We start from the raw sequence: 19,680 nt of genomic DNA on the forward strand, positions 1-19,680 counted from the left end.
TTTAATTCATGTGTTTCCAAAACACAAAAATAATATTTAAACATGGATGTAAAACAAACAAAGAAGACATGAAAGTTATGCAACTTCAATATTCACAATATGTTTCCAAGAGGCACAACTGTATTTCCTTAATTTAATCTTGCTGTTTATTAACGTGCAACATCTCTCTTTCTTGCTTTAATGATGTGCTATTTCTGACCACAAACCCTGAAACGCTGTACATAATCCATAGCTTAGTGTACTTTCCTGGCAGAGGGCTGTGTCCTTAGCCATCAGATGTGAAGCTTGTAAGTCATGTCAAGGTCTGTTGTTTGCATACATTTGTAAGTTATACAGTCTGCTTTGCTGGTGCCAAGCCTGTGTGTGGCTAACTGATTCACTGCCGATGTCGACGTTTCTGCAGGAAGTCTGTCCCCTGGGACAGCACGGCCATCTTGATGCCATGTGTCTCTTAACTTTGCTGACAGCTGCTGACCCTTTAGGCTGTGAAAACAACTGGCATGAGGCCCCATCTTGTAGCGCTTAAGCCCTCGAAACCTCAGCAGCGGCGAGGTAGGCGTCAGACGGCAGGATTGGGCCCACCCAGGTGAATCGGGCGGCACTGGACTTTTACATAAGACCAACTGTACTGCGGCAGGCTCTTGTGAAACAAGCGGTCCCTTGGGAATCAGGGCTGCCGATGAAAGCAAACCTTGGGCATGCTGTAGGCTAGAGGACACGCTCGCCTTCAAATGGATCCAGCCCATCCCAAAAAGCGAGTGGCTAGCCCAACACCGGCTTGCTTTGCTAGCAAGTGGCAGGCAGGCTGCGTGATAGGAAGCACACTCCCTTACACACGCTGAGGGACCCGTGTTTTGCCTAGGCTTGGAATGGCAGCAGCTGGCACAGGAACCCTGGTGTCCCACTAAACTCGTGTCCCGCCGAAACCTGACCCTGGGTCTCCAGTTCCACTCCTTGCCTGGCTAGCCAGCAACCGTGTGCAATGTTCTTTCTGCTGGAGAAAGATTTGGCTGCATGGTTTGGCAGCACGTGGTGTGTGAGGTGTATGTGAAGGTGAGACAATCGTGGTTCACCCGGTTCCTATTCGTTGCCCTCAGGTGCCCAGAGAAATAGATTAACGTGTCTGCGTGATAGCCTACAGAAACCTGTCGGAATGAGACATTAGTAGTCAGTGTTCCTGGCGGCCGGTATAACCTATCCCAGAGTGATCAGCAGGATTTGAACTCAGGAACTTGCCTGTTTTAAAAAGCATGAATTTGTCCAAGTTAATCTACAGGTGCAGGAAGCCTAAATATGACCTCTCTGTGAGAGAACATGAGAGGCAGTTTCCTGATGGCGTTGACTGTTCCCTCAGAGCAAGGAAACTGATTGCAGGGGATGGAGGAATTAAAAAGATGACGTTTGCTCTCTCGAAATCAATGATACTTCCCCTTCCTGGGGGTTTTGGTTCTGACACGGAGTCTGGTGGCGGTGAGAGGGGGAACCTCTTCTCAGACTTCTTCTCGAGATTTTACAGAGATTTTTCCATGGCGTTTTCACTGGGTAATTCTTCAGAAACAGTTGAAACTCCCCCACTGATTCTCTGGGGCCCCTCGTAATCAGTCACAAATTTAATCTGAAACGAACAGACTACAGCATGCCAGAGAAACCTGGGTGCATCAGCAAATTCTGACATCTGAGAGAGCGTTCCGTTTCGGTTTCTTTTCGCACCAGCCCAGCCTCCGCAGTAATCGAGCAATGTTGACACAGCATTAATTTGATGAATGGTTTGTGATTTGTCTAAATAGATGAGCTGTGCCACTTCAGCATTACAGGCGTGTCAGCATTTTCATTGCAAGGCCTGTTTTATGATAGGTTTACGAACTCCCCTCCTCCCCTTGCCACACACACCCCCATGGAAGTGCCCAATCCAACCAGCACTGAGACTCATAGGAGTTGAATTCGGCCCTGCTTTTTCTTTAGGCTTAACACTGGATTTCCCAGATGGACTGAGCACAGAACAGGGAGGGCGAGAACTCCTGGGAGCTGTCACTATAAGCCCACAGCACTGCATACAGCTCCTGGGCCTCACTTCCCTCCTCCACAGCTCATCGGTGCAGGGGTGGGATGGTCTAGGCCAGAGGTTCTCAAACAGCAGGTCAGGACCCCAAAGTGGGCTGCGACTAGGGTTACCAGAAAAATACAGGACACACTTGATCTCAGATGTCGGGGTGGGGGGGAGGGAGAGGCAGCCAGCTGGCTGGGTGGGGGGAGCGAGGCTGGCCAGGGGAGGTAGGGGGGAATGGCTGGTGGAAGCAGAGCTGTCCGGGAGAGGGTCGGGGGGAGAGAGACTGGTCAGGGGAGACCAGGGGAAGGAACCAGCCGGCAGGAAGCAGGGCTGGCTGGGAGGGAGTTGTGGGGAGCGGGGCTGGCTCGGGGGGAGCCAGCCAGCCAGCCGGGAGTGGGGCTGGCCCGGGCACACGCAGATCCCGAGGTGCTGCCCGTCCCGCACACGCTCCCAGTGGGGCGCACCAGCAAGTCCGGCCCCGGGTTTTCCATCCCGCTCCTGCCCCACCCCACCCCCTCTACTGCGTAGTAGACACTCTCATGCAGCGTGAGCATGTCCCAGCCAGGCAGCACGCCGCTACGTGCTGATTCTCCTGATAACAATAAAACTGACTTAATTAGAAAATACCCGACATTTCTATCTCCGGTATTTTCTCAATTTGTTTCCTGAAGAGAAAGCTCAAATACCCGACTGTCCGGTTCAAAACCGGACGCCTGGCAACCCTGGCTGCGACGCTGTTTTAACATGGTCACCAGGGCTCCCGTTAGGCTTTCTGGACCTGGAGCCAAAGCAGAATCCCAAGGCCGTTGCCCAGGCCTAAGCTTGAGGCCTTCGCCCCCGGGCAGAGGGGCTGAGGGTTCCTCTTCAGCTCTGGTGGATGGAGCTCAGGTTTAGGCCCCAGCTGGGGCAGTGGGGCTCAGACTTTGGCTCCCCCCGGGGGGTCTTGTGGTTAGGTTTGTTGCCGGCAGGGGGCCACAGTGCAGCAAGGTCTGAGAGCTCCTGTTCTAGGCGAATTGGCTGGCCGGCGTTACGCAGGGGCTGAGATGAAGTGGTTGCAATAGCAGGGGCGACACACTCCCTTGCACTCCCAATGCCGTGGGCAGGCGGGACAAATGCCGGGGAGGGCTAGTGGAGGGGCGATGCCCCCGCGCTCACCAGCAAGGGAAGTGGAACAAGGCGGCCCCAGCTGTGCCACCCTGTTCCGGGTATGGGGGGACTGCCTGCGCTCCTGGCAGGAAGTGGAGCGACGTGGCATCTGAGAGAGCAAAGCAGCTAGAAGTCCCTTGCTCTGCTTCCCACACTAGTGAGTGCGGGGGGAGGGAGGGCGGTGGACCCTCAGTCTGCTAGTCCCTCAGGCTCCCTCAGTTGGGGAGAAGGGACAACATGGGGGCGGGAGAGGGTGGAGCAGGGGCAGAGCCTGGGCAGAGGGGGTTGTCCTGGTCCTTCCCTGAACTGGGGGGGGCATGTGACTAGTGCCCTCCCCCCCGGTTCCTGCTGATCAGCTGCCTTTGCACTGTGCCCTGAGAAAAGGAAAGATCACACTGCTTGTGCTTCCCCCTGGGGCTATTTATGAAGATTAACGAGTGACTGCTGGCAAAATATTTTTGCAAGTTTTCGCATTTCTGTCCTTGCACTCTCGCTCCAGAGAGGCTCATTGACAGAGGGCCTCATCCTGTCGTTCTTATTCCGGTGCGATTATTACCAAACAGCCCCGGTGGCGGATGGAGGCCCCGTTGTGCGAGGCACCGCAGAGAGCAGACACCACGGCAGCAGCCTCTGTCGGTTACTGCTTCAGTAAAGTGCCGGGACCGTGCCTCAAAATGTGATGTCAAACTGATCCGCTCTTTCTAAAAAGCCAAACAATGGCATCGTCATGATTCTGAACATGCCAACGTGACAGACTCTTGCTGTCTAAAGTATGCAGAGTGTGTTGCTCCCAAGCATTTGGCTAAAGCAGCAGCCATCCCTTAGAGCATATAACAGCTACCCATATTTGGGTCCTGACCCATAGGTTGGGACACCTTGCCTTAGGGTGTGTCTAGACTACAGGGTTTTGTTGACAAAAGTGGACTTTTGTCGACAAAACTATACCTGCGTCTACACTACTGCCGAGTTCTGTCAACAGAATGTCAATAGAACTCGGCAGTTTGTCGACGGCGGTAAACCTCATTCTATGAGGATTGACACCTTTTGTCGACAGAGTTCTGTCGACAGAAGGCGTTGTTGCATCTCCACTGCCCTTTGCGTCTACACGCTCATGTCGACAAAGCGGCTTGCTTTGTCGACAGAACTGGATGTAGTCTAGGCGCTCTCTGTCGACAGAAGCTTTGTCGACAGTATCTGTCGACAAAAGCCTGTAGTCTAGACGTACCCTGAGACGGAAACCTCTTGCTGATCCCTTCACAAATACCCACAAATGGGAGCTATCACTTCATGGGCAGAATTTTGTGCAAAGTCCTTGCTGGTTGTTGACCCAATGCGGTGCGGACCCGATGTATACCCAGGGCGACTTAAAGCAGGGATGCCCTGTACAAGCAACCCCTGTATTGAGGAACAGCTTATCCCAGCAAAAGGGTGCTTTTGCTAGGATAGCTCACACCGGGTCCCTGAACTAATTAAGCCCTTCCCACAAAGGACTGTTTTTGCCGGTGTCACTGCGTCTGCCCTCGGGGTTTTGCTGACATAACTGCCAGGGTTGGGTGGGTGATTCTCCCCCCAACCCCTTCCCTCCCTGTTTGTACTTACCATTCCTATGCTAACAAAACGTTTAGATCGCAATCAGACCTGGGGAAGTAAAGTGATGTGATACAATAAAAGGTATTCTGGGGTGGGTTTTTATTTGCCATGTTTATTGCCTTATTTTTCTCATGTTTTCCCTTACCTTTGTTCTGGCTGTTTTTTACCCATCTGGAGGGTTGTTTTATTTTCTTAATGTATATTCCTGATCTGCTGTTTCTTCTACTGACACACTGAGGCTCCTAGCCGCTAGCCAGAAAATCCGATGAGTAGGTTTTTTTTCTAAAGCCGTCACTACTCGTGTTGCATTGCAGTTTGGGATCAGTAAACAGGGGGTATTTTGCGGCTGGCGTAGCTGTGATCCGTGTCTCTATAAATCACTCTTCTGGCCTCTGCAATCTGTCTGGTCTTCGCCATTTAAGGATGCAAACGGTTTGAATCTGTTGCTTCCCCCTAGTCTCCTGCAGAACAGTGTAACACCATGTGGCCTGCTTCTGTTGCTACGGAAGTCAGAAAAGCATGTAAACAGTGAGTCAACGGGGTGCCCTTGTAGCCAAGAAGACTAGCAGAGTATTGAGGTGCATTAGGAGGCGCTTTGCCAGCAGACCTAGAAAAGTGATTTTTTCCCTTTGTTCGGCACTGGTGAGGCCACATCTGGAGTATTGTGTCCAGTTCTGGGACCCCCACTATAGAAAGGACGTGGACGCATTGGAGAGGGGCCAGTGGAGGGCGACCAAAATGATGAGGGGGCTGGAGCACATGACCTATGAGGAGAAACTGAGGGATTTGGGCTTATACAGAAGAGAAGAGAGAGGGGGGATTTGACAGCAACCTTTAACTGCCTGAAGGGAGGTTCCAAAGGGGATGGAGAGAGGCTGTTCTCAGTGGTAGCAGATGGCAGAACAAGGAGCAATGGTCTGATGTTACCATGCAGAAGGTCTAGATTGGATATTAGGAAAAACTATTTCCCTAGGTGGGTGGGGAAGCACTGGGATGGGTTCCCTAGGGAGGTGGTGGAATCTCCATCCCTAGAGATGTTTAAGTCCTGGCTTGACAAAGTCCTGTCTGGGATGATTTAATTGGGATTGATCCTGCTTTGGGCAGGGGGCTGGACTCGATGACTCCTGAGGTGTCTTCCAATCCTAGGATTCTGTGTACCTACTGTTAAAACTAGGCATGTAGTTGTTTCCTCAACTGGGACCTGTGTGTTTCATCCTTGATTTCGGGGAAGGAGGGTCAGCCACCCCGGCTTTTAAGAGCTCTAGCACTTTAAAAAATCCAAGTGTTTGAGCCATGCGACTTAAGCGACAGAGGAATAGTACCGTAAATGAGCGTATATTACCCGCACACGAGTATTACCTGCACCAGTGTATTACCGGCGGTTTTTCCTGATTGAGTAAAAAACGTCTTACATACCCCTCGCACGTGTATAGCCCACGGGAGGTGAACCGCAGGTACTGTTAATGAAAGATAACGAGGGTAATTAACTCAGGCGTCAGGGTCCGAGCCTGTGGTGCAGAAGCATTTGAGCTCCCAGATACACAACTGCCAAAGCGCAGAGTAGATGGCCGCAGCCCGACAGGCTGTCTCCCCCAGGGTGAGCTGTCTGCCCCAGGCTGCATGGGAAGGGAAGGTGACTGGGCTTACCCCTCACGCCGTCTCTAGCCCTCCCCAGATGCCTTCCGCCCATGCTGTGCACTCCCCCGGGGTGCTGTCTTCCCCAGGCAGCCAGAGCCAGGAGCTGAGCAAAGGAGCTGTGTCCTTAAACAGAGCACCGCCCCCACGCACACACGGAGAGCCAGATGCAACAGAGGGAAGAAAGGTCGCTGGGTATTCCCACAGCACGGGAATCTTCTCTCCCTCCCCACCTCTTCCCTGAATTCTCATCCCCATCTGCTTGGTCCCTGTGACAGCTGCTCAGGCTATGACAGCAATTCTGATTCGGCACCTCAGCCATCACCAAAGTAAAAAAAACCCTGCATTATACAGGGAAGAGTTTAGGCCGCAAGGGGGGGGAGGGGCGTGGTTTGTAAAATTTTGCATAACCCGCGGGTTATCTATGCTAAAACATGGTCATTTAAGGCTTCTTTTGTAAACTGTTCCTTTCCTTGTGAGTGTAGCCATTGAGAAAAGGCAGACAAACGAACATGGGCTAAAGAGGGTTACTGTCATCTAAAACGTCAATATTCTGTAGCAGAAAGCGATTGTGAAACAGCCCTGTAATGCCTTCTTTTGCATCCAGCACTGCAAGTATGGGGTGTGTGTCCCCAAGGAGCGAGAGGCGCCAGTAATCGACGGAGCGTGGGGTTCGTGGAGTCCCTTTGGCAGCTGTTCCAGAACCTGTGGCGGCGGCATAAAAACCGCAGTTCGCGAATGCAACAGGCCTGAGTAAGTACAACAGCACGGAAGAACCGACTGCTGGTCTTGCTCTACGGGTTTCTTGAAGCTGGATGGGGGGGGGTTAACGTGCCCAAAATACTGTTTGGGCCACCCAGAGCCCAATGCATCCACTTGAGACAGAGGGTGGGATTCTTAAAAGCATTAGCCTGGCTCGGCTGCTGTAGACTTTGGAACTCAGAGCCCCAACCAAATGGCCATGTAGCCCTACTGAATGAGCCAGGTTCCTGTCCGTAGGCCCCTGTATGCTTTTGCACATGAGCGGGCACAGACCAGACTAGCCTGGGGAAACTGGTACCGTGTTTAAAAGAAAAAAAAAAAAAGGATTTAAAGATATTTACCATCAACATGTCAAGCAAGCTCATGTACCCTTGGAAATCACAGGGAATGTTGCCATTGACTTGAATGGGATCAGTACGCGGTCTGTTGAATGTTAGTTTCAGCAGCTGGTTTGGCAACCTTCCATTTAGGGTGGCGAAAGGGCTGGTTTCTGCCTTATTGCCTGAACGTGGCCATGGTGAGGAGAGGAAGGGATCATTTGGAGCTCTGGTTTGGGGCGGAAAGAGGTGATGGAGGGGAGGGATGTTAAATTGCGGGTAATCAGTTAATTGAGTAGTCATTGGAATTTCCATCACCGGCTCGATTAGTTGATAAGAGGGGAAACTGCAGAGCTCAGGAGCTAATCCTGCTGTGGTTCTGCCTTGTAAATGTATTCAGAGCCGCCTGCTCTCCATACATTGAAAAGGCAGAAGTATAGCTGGGGGACCAGTGCGAGCCGGGAATCAGTGGATTTCCGGCTCGCACCTAGTCTCCCATGTCATCCCCTGCTGCATCTCTGCTTGTTAAATGCATTAAGAGCCCTTAGAATCCTAGAACACTAGAACTGGAAGGGACCTCGAGAGGTCATCGAGTCCAGTCCCCTGCCCTCACGGCAGGACCAAGAACCGTCTACATCAGTGTTTCCCAAATGATGTTCCGTAGAACCCCAGGGTTCCGCGAAGTGAAAATAAGGGTTCCGTGAGAAAATTCCATTACAATAACATTTTATGATTACAAAAAATAATTAATTTTTAAGCATTTATGAATGTGATGGGAAAGAATTTTCGTTTGTCTTGGCCACGGTACGTGTCCCAGTGTAATGCCAGCTTAGCCAGAGAGTGAGGACGATGATGTCACTACTCAGCGCTGTACGTGCAGTCAATCAGCGGTGCAATCGCCTGGTATATACCACCGTGAATCCCTGGACTCGCTCTCAGGGAGTCTTACAACGTAAGCTAGCATATATCGCTCGCCAGAGAAGTGCACACAATTGGGGAATCCCTCATGAGGAGGGAGAAAACTTGTTCATCTTGGCCTCTGAGGTTAGAACAAGAAGCAAGGGGCTTAAACTGCAGCAAGGGAGGTTTAGGTTGAACATTAGGAAAAAGTTCCTAACTGTCAGGGTGGTCAAACACTGGAATAAATTGCCCAGGGAGGTTGCGGAATCTTCATCTGTGGAGATATTTCAGAGTAGGTTAGATAAATGTCTATCAGGGATGGTTTAGACAGTATTTGGTCCTGCCACGAGGGCAGGGGACTGGACTCGATGACCTCTCGAGGTCCCTTCCAGTCCTAGTATTCTGAGTCTATGATTCATAAAACCATGCGCAAAAGATATTGTAATGTGTATGTTGGACGAGGAGCCTTGTTAAAAAGTTGAGGCTGTGTCGCTATCAAACAATACTGTCACGTGTCGTATTCACGATCTTGCTGCTGACATCAAGAAGGAGCTTATTTTTCGGCTGCATTTATGTGATGCATATTCATTACAATTAGACGAGTCCTCTGACATTGCAGATCTTGCAGTTTTGCTTCTATTTGTCCGTTATGATTTTGATAAATCTATTGAAGAAAAGTTGCTTTTATGCCAATTTTTGCAAACCAATACAACTAGTGAGAATAAATTCAATTAGCATTTGTTTATTGTTATCCTTACTTATTTGTGGTCTACTTTTTCCGCTCCATATATAAGACTGTTATTCAGGATTCCGCAAAATTATTTCGAGTTTAAAAGGGTTCTGTGGCCAAATAAAATTGAGAAATACTGGTCTATATCGTCCTTGACTGGTGTCTGTCCAACCTGCTCTTAAATATCGCTAGTGATGAATATTCCACAACCCCCCTAAGCAATTTATTCCATATTTTAACCATCCTAGCAGGCAGGAAGTTTTTCCTGATGTCCAACCTAAACCTCCCTTGTTGCTAAGCCCATTGCTTTTTGTCCTATCCTCAGAGGCCAAGGAGAACAATTTTTCTCCCTCCTCCTTATAACACCCTTTTAGCTACTTAATACATTTAAAAAGCAGACGTGAAGCGATGAGGGGAGTGGAAAAAGGCATGAACCGGGACAGCTGTTCCCGTGCCTGATCCCTCTTCCTGCACTGCTGCTTTTAAAATGTATTAAGTGCAGTGTCTTGGCCCAGGAGTGAGCCGGGAAACAGCTGATTCCTGGCTCATGACCAGTCTACCCCTCATGCCTCTTTTGCCCCCTAGAAATAGTGCTGGGGGGAACCAGCTTTTAAGCCAGCTCCCTCCAGCACCGGCTCCTGCTCCCCCGTTTTGCTACCTCTCTCTGATTGAGGCAGCAGGGGGCGGGGAAGCAACTAGTCAAATCACTACTCAACTGCCTGATAAGTATATGCTTATCGGGTAGTCGACTAGTTGCTTTCACCCCTAATTGAGGGCAGAGAGCGTGTTCTGCCAAGCTGGCTCAAAACAGGAATTTAACAAGGCAACGTAAGAGTCAAGCAAGCACTTGAAGGCAGGAATCATTCCACTTTCTTCTCGGTATTGTCAAATGGGTTATTGCCAAGGAAATTGGCAGTAGTAGTGGGTCCGTGTTAATTTCTGCATTGCTCCACAAAACCAACTATCAGGTCTTTTGAAGTCTGTGGTAGATGAGTGTTAATTGAGGAAGGGACGTTTATACCTCAAACACTGGCATTAGAGCATTACCGGGAGATTGCTCGGTTTGTGTCAGCAAATGTCACAGTAAAGGAAAGGGTGAGGGCAAGGGAGTTGGACATTGCCAAGTTTGTTAAAATAACACAGAACATAATGCCAGAAACACAAACATCAGAGAGTTCTCACTCCAGACGGCCTCCACCAGTTTTGCAGCAACTGAGAAACGCAGAAACTGGATGGTTCTTCCATAGATCTGATATAATTCCGTGCACGAAGAAGCACAAGTAGTCATCCAGCCAAACACACTGGTGTTTCAGGCGAAATGCATTCCCGGAGCATTAGGCAGCTGTGTGGATAGATTCTCTGGTAGGAAGTCTCCCGAGCCTCCAAGTTTAGCCACATCAGAAGCTGAATTGTGTGTCTTTGCATCTCCTGAGAAACATGGTTGCAGGCTGGCATTTTCCAAAGCACCAAGGAAAGAATGGCCATTGAAAATCTAAGGAAGCTGGGAGCTCAACAGCCTAGTGCCCATTTGAAAACACAACTTGTAGTGTGCAGTCAGTTGTGCATATTTTCCTTGATGTCTTTCAAGAGCATTATAAGAGCCGTGTCCTCCTCTTGAACCCACAGAAGGGTTTGTTTGGGGGGGTTTTTTGGTCATAGACTAGCCCCCGTAGGTTTTACCTTGACTTGTTTTGCCATTTACATTTGATAACATGATGTGGACTCCAAAGACCTACCTTCCCGTTGTGAGCTTGTTGGGATGTGCAAGTGAGTGAGACAAATGAATAAAGTTAGAAAGGAAGAACACTGCACAGCCGCTCTCCTTATTAAAACATGCATTCACTCATCCCCTGCCCCCACCTTTTCACATTTTCTGTTCCAAAGTATCAACGAGCACTGGACTAGCGGAAAAGCAGGTGTATTCCTAAATGTGTTGGCTCTTGTATGACGCCTTGTCAAAACAACAACCCAAGTGTCTGAAGTTAGATCCAAACTCCTTTTTATTTGCCCTTGTATATTAAAAAAGGACGTGACTTTTTTTTAAAAAAAAGCTTTTTATAGATGAGCATCCAGGTTGATGCCTTACATGCCAATGTAAGAGTCGATAATACGGATTGGGTGGCAAGGATCTCAAATCCAACATTTAAAATGGAAAAGGCCTCTGACTCTTCACAGGACTGCTGCTGCCTGTGTCTATAATATGTTCTGACACCTACATGGCGGAGCACTTTGTAGAACAGTCGGAAACCCGCAACAGGCAAGCAGACTATGTTTTGACAGGCACTCGCAGGAATGTATTCACTGACCAAACCAGACCCTTCACCAGGGAAATCAAGGCTGGATAGAAAAGCTAAAGCCAACTGCTGCACCGTGTCATGTACGGTATCTGCATCGCTGGTGCTGTGTGTCAAAGAAAAGCACAGTTGCTGTGCTTTCTGTTACTGCAAGGGGCCTTATCAGCAGGAAGGGCTGTTTGGAGATCAGTATTATCCCTGGCTGTGGTTCTGTCTGCATTTCTGGCATAGCACAAGAGTGGTTACATGTGTCGAAAACAGCCAGAGTTTGACATGCACGTGTATCCACCACTGTGCGGATTTGAACCTGGGACCTCTGGAGCTTAGTGTCATAGCCTCTACAGCCGTGGCCTCGACCGGTTGATCGCCAGGTGTTCGGGCACTCCCAGCCCCCATTCTCCCCCCAGCATAGTGCTGGCTTCCCGCAGAGTGGACAGAAGTCCTGCCTGCAGCTTTGCGCCACTGGAGGGGTGAGTTGAGCACAGGGGTTTCCCTGCGCTGTGGGAGTGGGGGTCGGCCCCGGGGTTTGGCCCCGGGGAAGGTGCCCGCGGGGGTTTGGCTGCACCACGGGAGGCACACGCCAGCCCCGGAGGAGGCACCCGCTGGCTTCCCTCTGGAGGGGTGGGGGAGAATCCTGGGAGGAGGCGGGTGCAGGGGACTCTCTGCCCCCACTGCCCCATGTTCCCTCACCCCAGCCTCCTCTCCCCACTCCCCAGCCCCCTGTTTCCTCTCCCCTGTCCCGTCTCCTCACTCCCCAACCTCAGAAACCTGTCCCCACTGGCACCCTGTCCCCTGCCGAAGCACCCACTAGCTCCCTTCCCCAGTACTATGTCCCCTGCTCCCACCAACACAGTTGGGGCCACATTAGTGAAGCTTGGGGGTGGGGGGGTTGGGGTTGGAGGAGGGCTTTTTGGCATCTCACTTGTGTGGCCCCAACTGACTTTTCAGTGGGTCAGTGACCCCTGACTCAAGACAGGTTCCCTGCCCTTCTCAGAAATAAAGACAATGCAGAAACTTTGTGTTTGACACAGTATTTTATTTGAAAATGAAGCCTGGCCAACAAACCCCAAATTGGGGCCAAGCCCCCATCTGGCCACAGCATCATGACACTCCTGCACTCCCCTTTCCCCCAGACCCTACACTGGAGCCTGTCATACACTGGAACCCCCTGCCCTGAGCCCCTCACATACCCCAACCCAAATTCCTGAACCCTCACATCCACACCTGTGGTTTGCTTAGTACCCTAACCCTACATCTGACCCCAACACTGCCCGGCCTGAAGACCCCTCCCCGAGCCAGCGTTCCCTTATCTGCCTCCTCCTGCATCCAGATTTCGTCCCAGAGCTTGCACCTCTCACTCCTTCCCACACCCAAATCCCTCATTCCCACCCCAGAGCCTACACATCCTGTCTCAACCCAGTGAGGGTACGGCTAGACTGCAGGAGTTTGTCAGGATTCTAGACAGGCCAAATGTTGGAAAAACCTCTTCCTACAGAAGAATTGGGGAAAAAAGCAGCCGTGTAAGGGTTGGGGATAGCAAGTGATGGAGAGGAGGAGAATAGAGAGGGTGGGGCTTCCAGGAAGGGGCGGGGCTTCAAGGAAGGGGCGGGGCGGTAGATCTTGGCTTGTTCAGTCATTTAAAAATTGATCTTGGGTGTAAAAAGGTTGGAAACCACTGCTCTACAGCTTGTGCTATAAAGCCAGCTGTAGAGCTCCTTTGTTCTTATCTCTCACTGTAAGTGGTCTAAGTCCATGGGACAGTGACTTAGTGGTCACTGTCACTGTGGGACCCACACTAGTTGTGTGGGTTACACAAGCACATCTAGCAATACGTGTGTCGTGCCGCTTAACCACTGAGCTGTTGGCGGAACAGTAAAATAGAGCTGCAGGTTGAAATGCTTCCCAGCCTTTCCCTGTAGAGAGGTGATCGGTGGGGCTGTTTTTTGGAAAGGGGCAGTCAGATCTCCTTCACATCCCACTTTTCAAAACACAGCATCTGTGGCTGCGCATGCCATCGCCTTCCAAACTTCTGTGCAGTGTCATTTGAATACCAGTGCTCCACTTCTCACACCCCCTCTGCACCAGCTTTTTGTACACTGAACTGCATGTAGGCAGAGGCCAGACTCACACCCATCGGAAAGACCCGGTCCTCAGAGGCCAGGTTTGGTGACATGTAAACTGGGAGTAACTCTGGAAGTCTAGCACTAGCGTGAAATATTGGGTCGGGATACCAGCGTGCTAGCGACACTTGGCTTAACGGATGCAACGCTGAAACACTCAGCCACATTCGTGCAAAACGGTGGGGGTGAAATTTGCAGTGGGTTGACTTCATCCATGTGCACGCTTGCAAAAGCGATCACCTCGAGGCCATTAATCGAATTTGCACACTCCGATCCCCCGTTGTGTGTGGTCAGAGCACCCTTGAGCGTGATGCTTGTACAATATGTCACTTGTGCCCACACAGATGTGCGATGCTGCAGTGTACAAGTAGACTGCCTATAATCATAGAATAATAGGACTGGAAGGGACCTCGAGAGGTCATCGAGTCCAGCCCCCCGCCCTCAAGGCAGGACCAAGCTCCGTCTACACCATCCCTGACAGATGTCTATCTAACCTGTTCTTAAATATCTCCAGAGAGGGAGATTCCACCACCTCCCTTGGCAATTTATTCCAATATTTGACCACCCTGACAGTTAGGAATTTTTTCCTAATGTCCAATCTAAACCTCCCTTGCTGCACTTTAAGCCCATTACTCCTTGTCCTGTCCTCAGAAACCAAGAGGAACAAGTTTTCTCCTTCCTCCTTGTGACACCCTTTTAGATATTTGAAAACCGCTATCATGTCCCCCCTTAATCTTCTTTTTTCCAAACTAAACAAGCCCAGTTCATGAAGCCTGGCTTCATAGGTCATGTTCTCTAAACCTTTAATCATTCTTGTCGCTCTTCTCTGCACCCTTTCCAATTTCTCCACATCTTCCTTGAAATGTGGCGCCCAGAACTGGACACAGTACTCCAGCTGAGGCCTAACTAGTGCAGAGTAGAGCGGCAGAATGACTTCACGAGTTTTGTTTACAACACACCTGTTGATACAACCTAGAATCATATTTGCTTTTTTTGCAACAGCATCACACTGTTGACTCATATTCAACTTGTGGTCCACTATGACCCCTAGATCCCTTTCCGCCATGCTCCTTCCTAGACAGTCGCTTCCCATCTTGTATGTATGGAACTGATTGTTCCTTCCTAAGTGGAGCACTTTGCATTTCTCTTTATTAAACCTCATCCTGTTTACCTCTGACCATTTCTCTAACTTGCTAAGGTCATTTTGAATTATTTCCCTATCCTCCAAAGAAGTTGCAACCCCACCCAGTTTGGTATCATCTGCAAACTTAAATAATAATAAAGCTGGACAGTGGGCTTGTGTCCAGCTCTGTTCATGTAGACTATAATCGCTCTGATGATGACTTGAGAAGCACATGTGAAAAATAATAAAGCTTGGCTTTTACATAGAATGCTTTATATAGTCCAGACAGGTCAGTGTGAGAGCAGGGAGGAGAACCCAGGTCTGTCTCCTATTTCCAGTCACTGGGCCACATACTGAAAGTGAAGGATCTTTGAGTCTATAGCAGCGATTCAGCTGTGTGGGAGTGGGTGTAGCAGAGTTGGAAGGGGAATATTGCTAGACTGGAGAAACAGTCAACAACAGAAGTTACCTGATAATACAGATGCTTCTACAGAAATGGTAGGAGTATGTATAGACTGAGCAGGTTTGTGTGCATGAATTACTTAGTTTTCCATCATCTGTCCCTTTGTTGATAGCTATCCGTAAGAAGTATTAGACTGTACTGGCTAATGCATCTTTATTTCTTCCTGACATTAAAAATGTCACCTACTATTGGTGAAAATCCACCTTTGAAAAATATGTCATATGAGGCTGATTTATTTTTCAGGGTTACATTCAGCTGTTTGTTTTCCCTGGCTCTGTCAAAGATTGTAAAGTTTTTCAAGGGCCTCTCAAAAGTTATCAGAGTGATTTGGGGCTAGTTTGAAAAAGAAGAATCAATGCAAAATGCGTTGAAGCCTCAAATACTGACAGAAGGGAAATTGAATAGCAAAGTTACGAAGCTGACAGCCCGTGGCAAGTGTTAGCATCCTTTGGTTTATGGTAGGTCCTTGTCTGCAGTACATTGCCTCTAATCTCAAAAAGAGGTCCAATTGTATAGGGTTTTTGAAATAGTATTATATATGACAAAACTTCTGCATGTTCTTGTTTCTACCTTAATATGGAAACTACATCTTCTGTTAATGACATCTGTTTGTTAATGGAAGCATTGTGTTTCAAAATGCCACAGTTGTGAAGTATTTCTCTCTTTTAAAACTTGCTTCTGCAGAGGTTTGCATAATTTAAGGTCACCGTGAACTTGTAGAAGTGACTTTGCAATAGAAATGGAAAATGTTCTCCAACTGAAACTACAGTAATCCTTGGGTCAGAAAAATCCAGGCAAGCCCACGATGAATTATTTTGGTTTAAGAAGATCTGTAACGTTCGCCCCCGGATGAAAACTTTGGCACTAAAAAGTAAATGATCGCTTTGTTCTCTGTTCTCATGCAAGCACTGAACCTTGAGCACTACTGATTGAGGGTTGGAAGGCAATGGAATGTGCGTTTTGGTTTTCCGCATCTCATTCCAGAAAAGTGGATGTTTGGTATGCTTGACCAGCTATGACTCCTCAAGCAGAAATTCCTGACTCTCTTTTTTTTTTTTTAATTAAAATAACTTTTTGGCTAAGAATGACATCAGAAAACACTGACCTAGTTCCGAGTCGTGTTCCAAGACGGCATGGTGTCAGCGCTGTAAGGCCATCGTGCCTGGGTTTGTTTTGGCATTTGCTGTAGTAGGTTGGATTACTCAGGGGACCAAATGCTTCTGGTGCCTGGTTGCATGTGTTTATAATAATAACAATAGCGTCGATTCTATTTCCTGCTTTAAGATCGAAGCCGCCAGTACTGTATGGCTGTGTCTACACTGGCAAGTTATTCCGGAAAATCAGCCGCTTTTCCGGAAAAACTTGCCAGCTGTCTACACTGGCTGCTTGAATTTCCGGAAAAGCACTGATGATCTAATGTAAAATCATCAGTGCTTTTCTGGAAAAACTATGCTGCTCCCGTTCGGGCAAAAGTCTTTTTCCAGAAAACTGTTCCGGAAAAGGGCCAGTGTAGACAGCACAGTAGTGTTTTCCGTAAAAAAGCCCCAATCGCGAAAATGACGATCGGGGCTTTTTTGCCGAAAAGCGTGTCTAGATTGGCCACGGACGCTTTTCTGCAAAAAGTGCTTTTCCGGAAATGCGTCCTGCCAATCTAGACGCGCTTTTCCGAAAATGCTTTTAACGGAAAACTTTTCCATGGAGCCGCAGCAATATACGCAAGTGGAAGGCCTGTCCCAGTCAGGCCTGCCAACGGCGGGAGGCAAAAGGGGCAGTTGCCCCAGGGCCTGGTGATTTAAAAGGACTGGGGGTGCCTGGCCGCTGCAGCAGTGGCCGGAGCACTGGGCCCCTTTAAATTGCTGCTGGAGTGCTGCGCCCGCATGTTCCACGTGGCTCTGAAGGCTGGGGGAGGGGGAAATCCAGCGCTGTGATCCAGGCAGCTCTGAGGGCTGGCTGCCCTGGCCCCGCCCCTACCACTCAAGCCCCACCCCTTTCAGAGGTATGAAGCCAGGGCCCCCCACACCTTGCCCAGGAGCCTGTGGGAGCTGTTGGCCCCCCAGTTCCAGGTCCGATGACCTCCTATTTCTGTGGTAAGATGGTCAATACGGTACTGGCTAGCTACCTGCCTAGAGGGCCAGGTTCTGACTTAGACTTTGTGCCTTCAGAAGTGAGCAAGAGCCCCTACTGAGGCATCGACGGGAAGTACACACAGTTGCTCATTGGCTACCTTCCTCCCCGGAGCAGAGCTAGAGAATGGTTGGAGCCCTGGTTTTACCCGCCCCTCCCTGCCCAGCTGGCTGAGCCGGCATGGGACTGGGAAGTGAGAGCGTCACTGGTGCTGAGAGAGCCAGCCGTCGATTAGAACTCCTTGGTAAGGGACAGAGAAGATAGCTCCCCAGGCCCGTGTCTCCCGCCTCGCCTACGTGTGCTGCTTCAGTGAGCCAGCCTTTTCCCCTGGGTTGAACCCTACCATGTTACCCTGGTGTCAATTAAAATTCGGTTGATTGAGCTTCAGATGATTAGGAGCAGGGTCAACCACAATAAGCCAACTTTAATCTGAATCAAGCGCATCTGCAATGGGTTTAAATACAGGGCCAAGTAGACAAGACTGCAGAGTTCTGAGATGAGCTTAGGCATCACCCTTTGCTAGGGATGCCAGGTGTCCGTTATTTCTGGGCCCTGTCCGGTAAAAAAAAACCCAGAAAATACTGGAAAAATGTAAAATGTCCGGTACTTTCTGTTTCTCTCAGACAGAAGGCCGGTGGGGACATTCCTCCCTTGCTGCATCTGGCGAGGGCGGGGGGAGCGAGGAGCGTGGAGATATTTAAAGGCGCAGCAATTTATTTTTTTTTGGCTTAATCAAATTTTTTTTTCTTGCCATGTTCAGGATTTTTTGTGAAAGTATCTGCCCCTAGCCTTTGCTTAAAGCCAGAATCTTGCCCTCTCTGTCAAGAGAAGAATGAAATGATCTACATTACAACCACCTTTTATTCACTGAGGAGAGGAAGCTGCTAGCAGGCAATCAGAGCCTTTCTAGCTTGTACTTCTTTTGCCGTCTTTGAGTGAGATGAAACGTCTGCCTATCCGTATCTAAAACCACGTCCTACATGTGTTAACAGTAGGGAAAGATGGGCAGAAAACCCATAATCTCTTCTTAAGTAACCCAAGGTAGGGAATGGAGTATCAGATTTGTGTGAGGCTTTTCACTAGAGAGCAAGTCAGAGTGTGAGCCCACTCGGAAGAGCTCCCATTTTTTCCCTGGGATCATTAGACTGCTAGCGTGCTGAGACGCCTGCCTGTTGTGCTGATCAATATAATGTCATTGTTTCTTTCTGTTTCTCTGTTACGTCTATAGCCATCTGGTTGCTGTCTCTTGTCTTATCCGTAGATTGGAACAGGGACTCTTTTTTTCCCCTTCTGTGTGCGTACAGCTCCGAGCACAGGAGGGTCCTGATGCAGGCCTCAGGCTTCTAGGCACGCCAGGGCCTTAGTTACATGTCTGTCCAACAGGTATTACTGCTGCTGCTTCCACCGATTAAGCATTTTGAGATCTGCAGAAGAGAAACACTATGTAAGAGCTAAGCATTATTGCTATAGATATGGGCAGATGTATTTTTGATGCTAGGCGGTTTGCTACCCAATTGAGATCTAGTGTGTCTTTTTTCCAATCATGTCATTTTTCCCCCCAATCACTTGTTGCCATGGTAGTCACTGAAGAGCCTCTTACATTCGCACCATTTCTTTTTGGGTCACTTTCTTTGTCTTGTGGCTCATTAAGAGAATTGCCAAATATATTTGAGTTTGGAAAGCTTCCCCTGTAATTTGTTTTGTCCATAAGCCTCCTGAAGGGGATGCAGATGCTACTGTAGTTTCATCAGGAGGTGTTTTCTGAGGCACAAATAGAAGCTAGGCACCAAACGCCAGTAGACAGTCAATGTCCTATATATATATATATATATATATATATATATATATATATATATATTTTACAAAACTCCCCTCTGAGATTGTGTGACACTGCCCCCTACAGGACAGAACATTTCAGCCTCAAGCCGCCATGTATTAATTTGGAGTGGTCTTGGCCTCTTACGGACTAGTCTAAAAAGAGAATATGAAATGCAAAGAGTTGGATTTGAGGAGACTTAATGTGGAAATTTTCCATGCCCAAAAGCTGTGATGAGACTTAACTCGGGCCCCCTGCGTGCGCATGTACTGTTCTGTGTAGCTTATGGATACTGTTTTTTCATGAGTCACTTCATGACACCTTAAAGTGTCCTATCTTTTTTGGGGGGGTGTGGAAGGGGGGAAGAGGAAGAATAGCTCTGTAGCACCATAGAGACTTTTGATGTCATCTGGATGTTAAATATAATGGCCCATCCAGTTCATGTCTTTGTTCAAACCAGGAGAGATAGTGGCAAATTTGCATATGAAGGCTAGTTCTGCAATCTATTTCTGTAGTTGGTTCCTGAAATTCCATTCTTGCCTTTGGCAATACTAGGGTAAAAAAGGAGAGCTGTTGTTGTGTTTGATTATGTCATCAAACAAATAAACCCATA

The 19,680-nt window shown here is 48.9% G+C and overlaps 1 protein-coding gene across 6 annotated transcripts in view; it reads left to right on the forward strand.

The window, feature by feature from the left end:
• ADAMTS9 (ADAM metallopeptidase with thrombospondin type 1 motif 9) overlaps positions 1 to 19,680 on the forward strand; it is a 159,627-nt gene that overhangs the window by 47,806 nt on the left and 92,141 nt on the right. For all 6 annotated transcript variants that reach the window (XR_012906430.2, XM_075938510.2, XM_075938509.2 and 3 more), the window contains one exon: positions 7,026 to 7,171. Coding sequence is in view for 5 of the 6 variants with exons in the window: in XM_075938510.2 (XP_075794625.2) it covers positions 7,026 to 7,171 (146 nt within the window). In the remaining variant the exon portion in view is untranslated. The remainder of the gene's footprint in view (positions 1 to 7,025; positions 7,172 to 19,680) is intronic.

This window comes from Pelodiscus sinensis, chromosome 11 (assembly GCF_052426305.1).
Source record: "Pelodiscus sinensis isolate ZL-2025 chromosome 11, ASM5242630v1, whole genome shotgun sequence".
NCBI classification, from domain to species: domain Eukaryota; kingdom Metazoa; phylum Chordata; order Testudines; family Trionychidae; genus Pelodiscus; species Pelodiscus sinensis.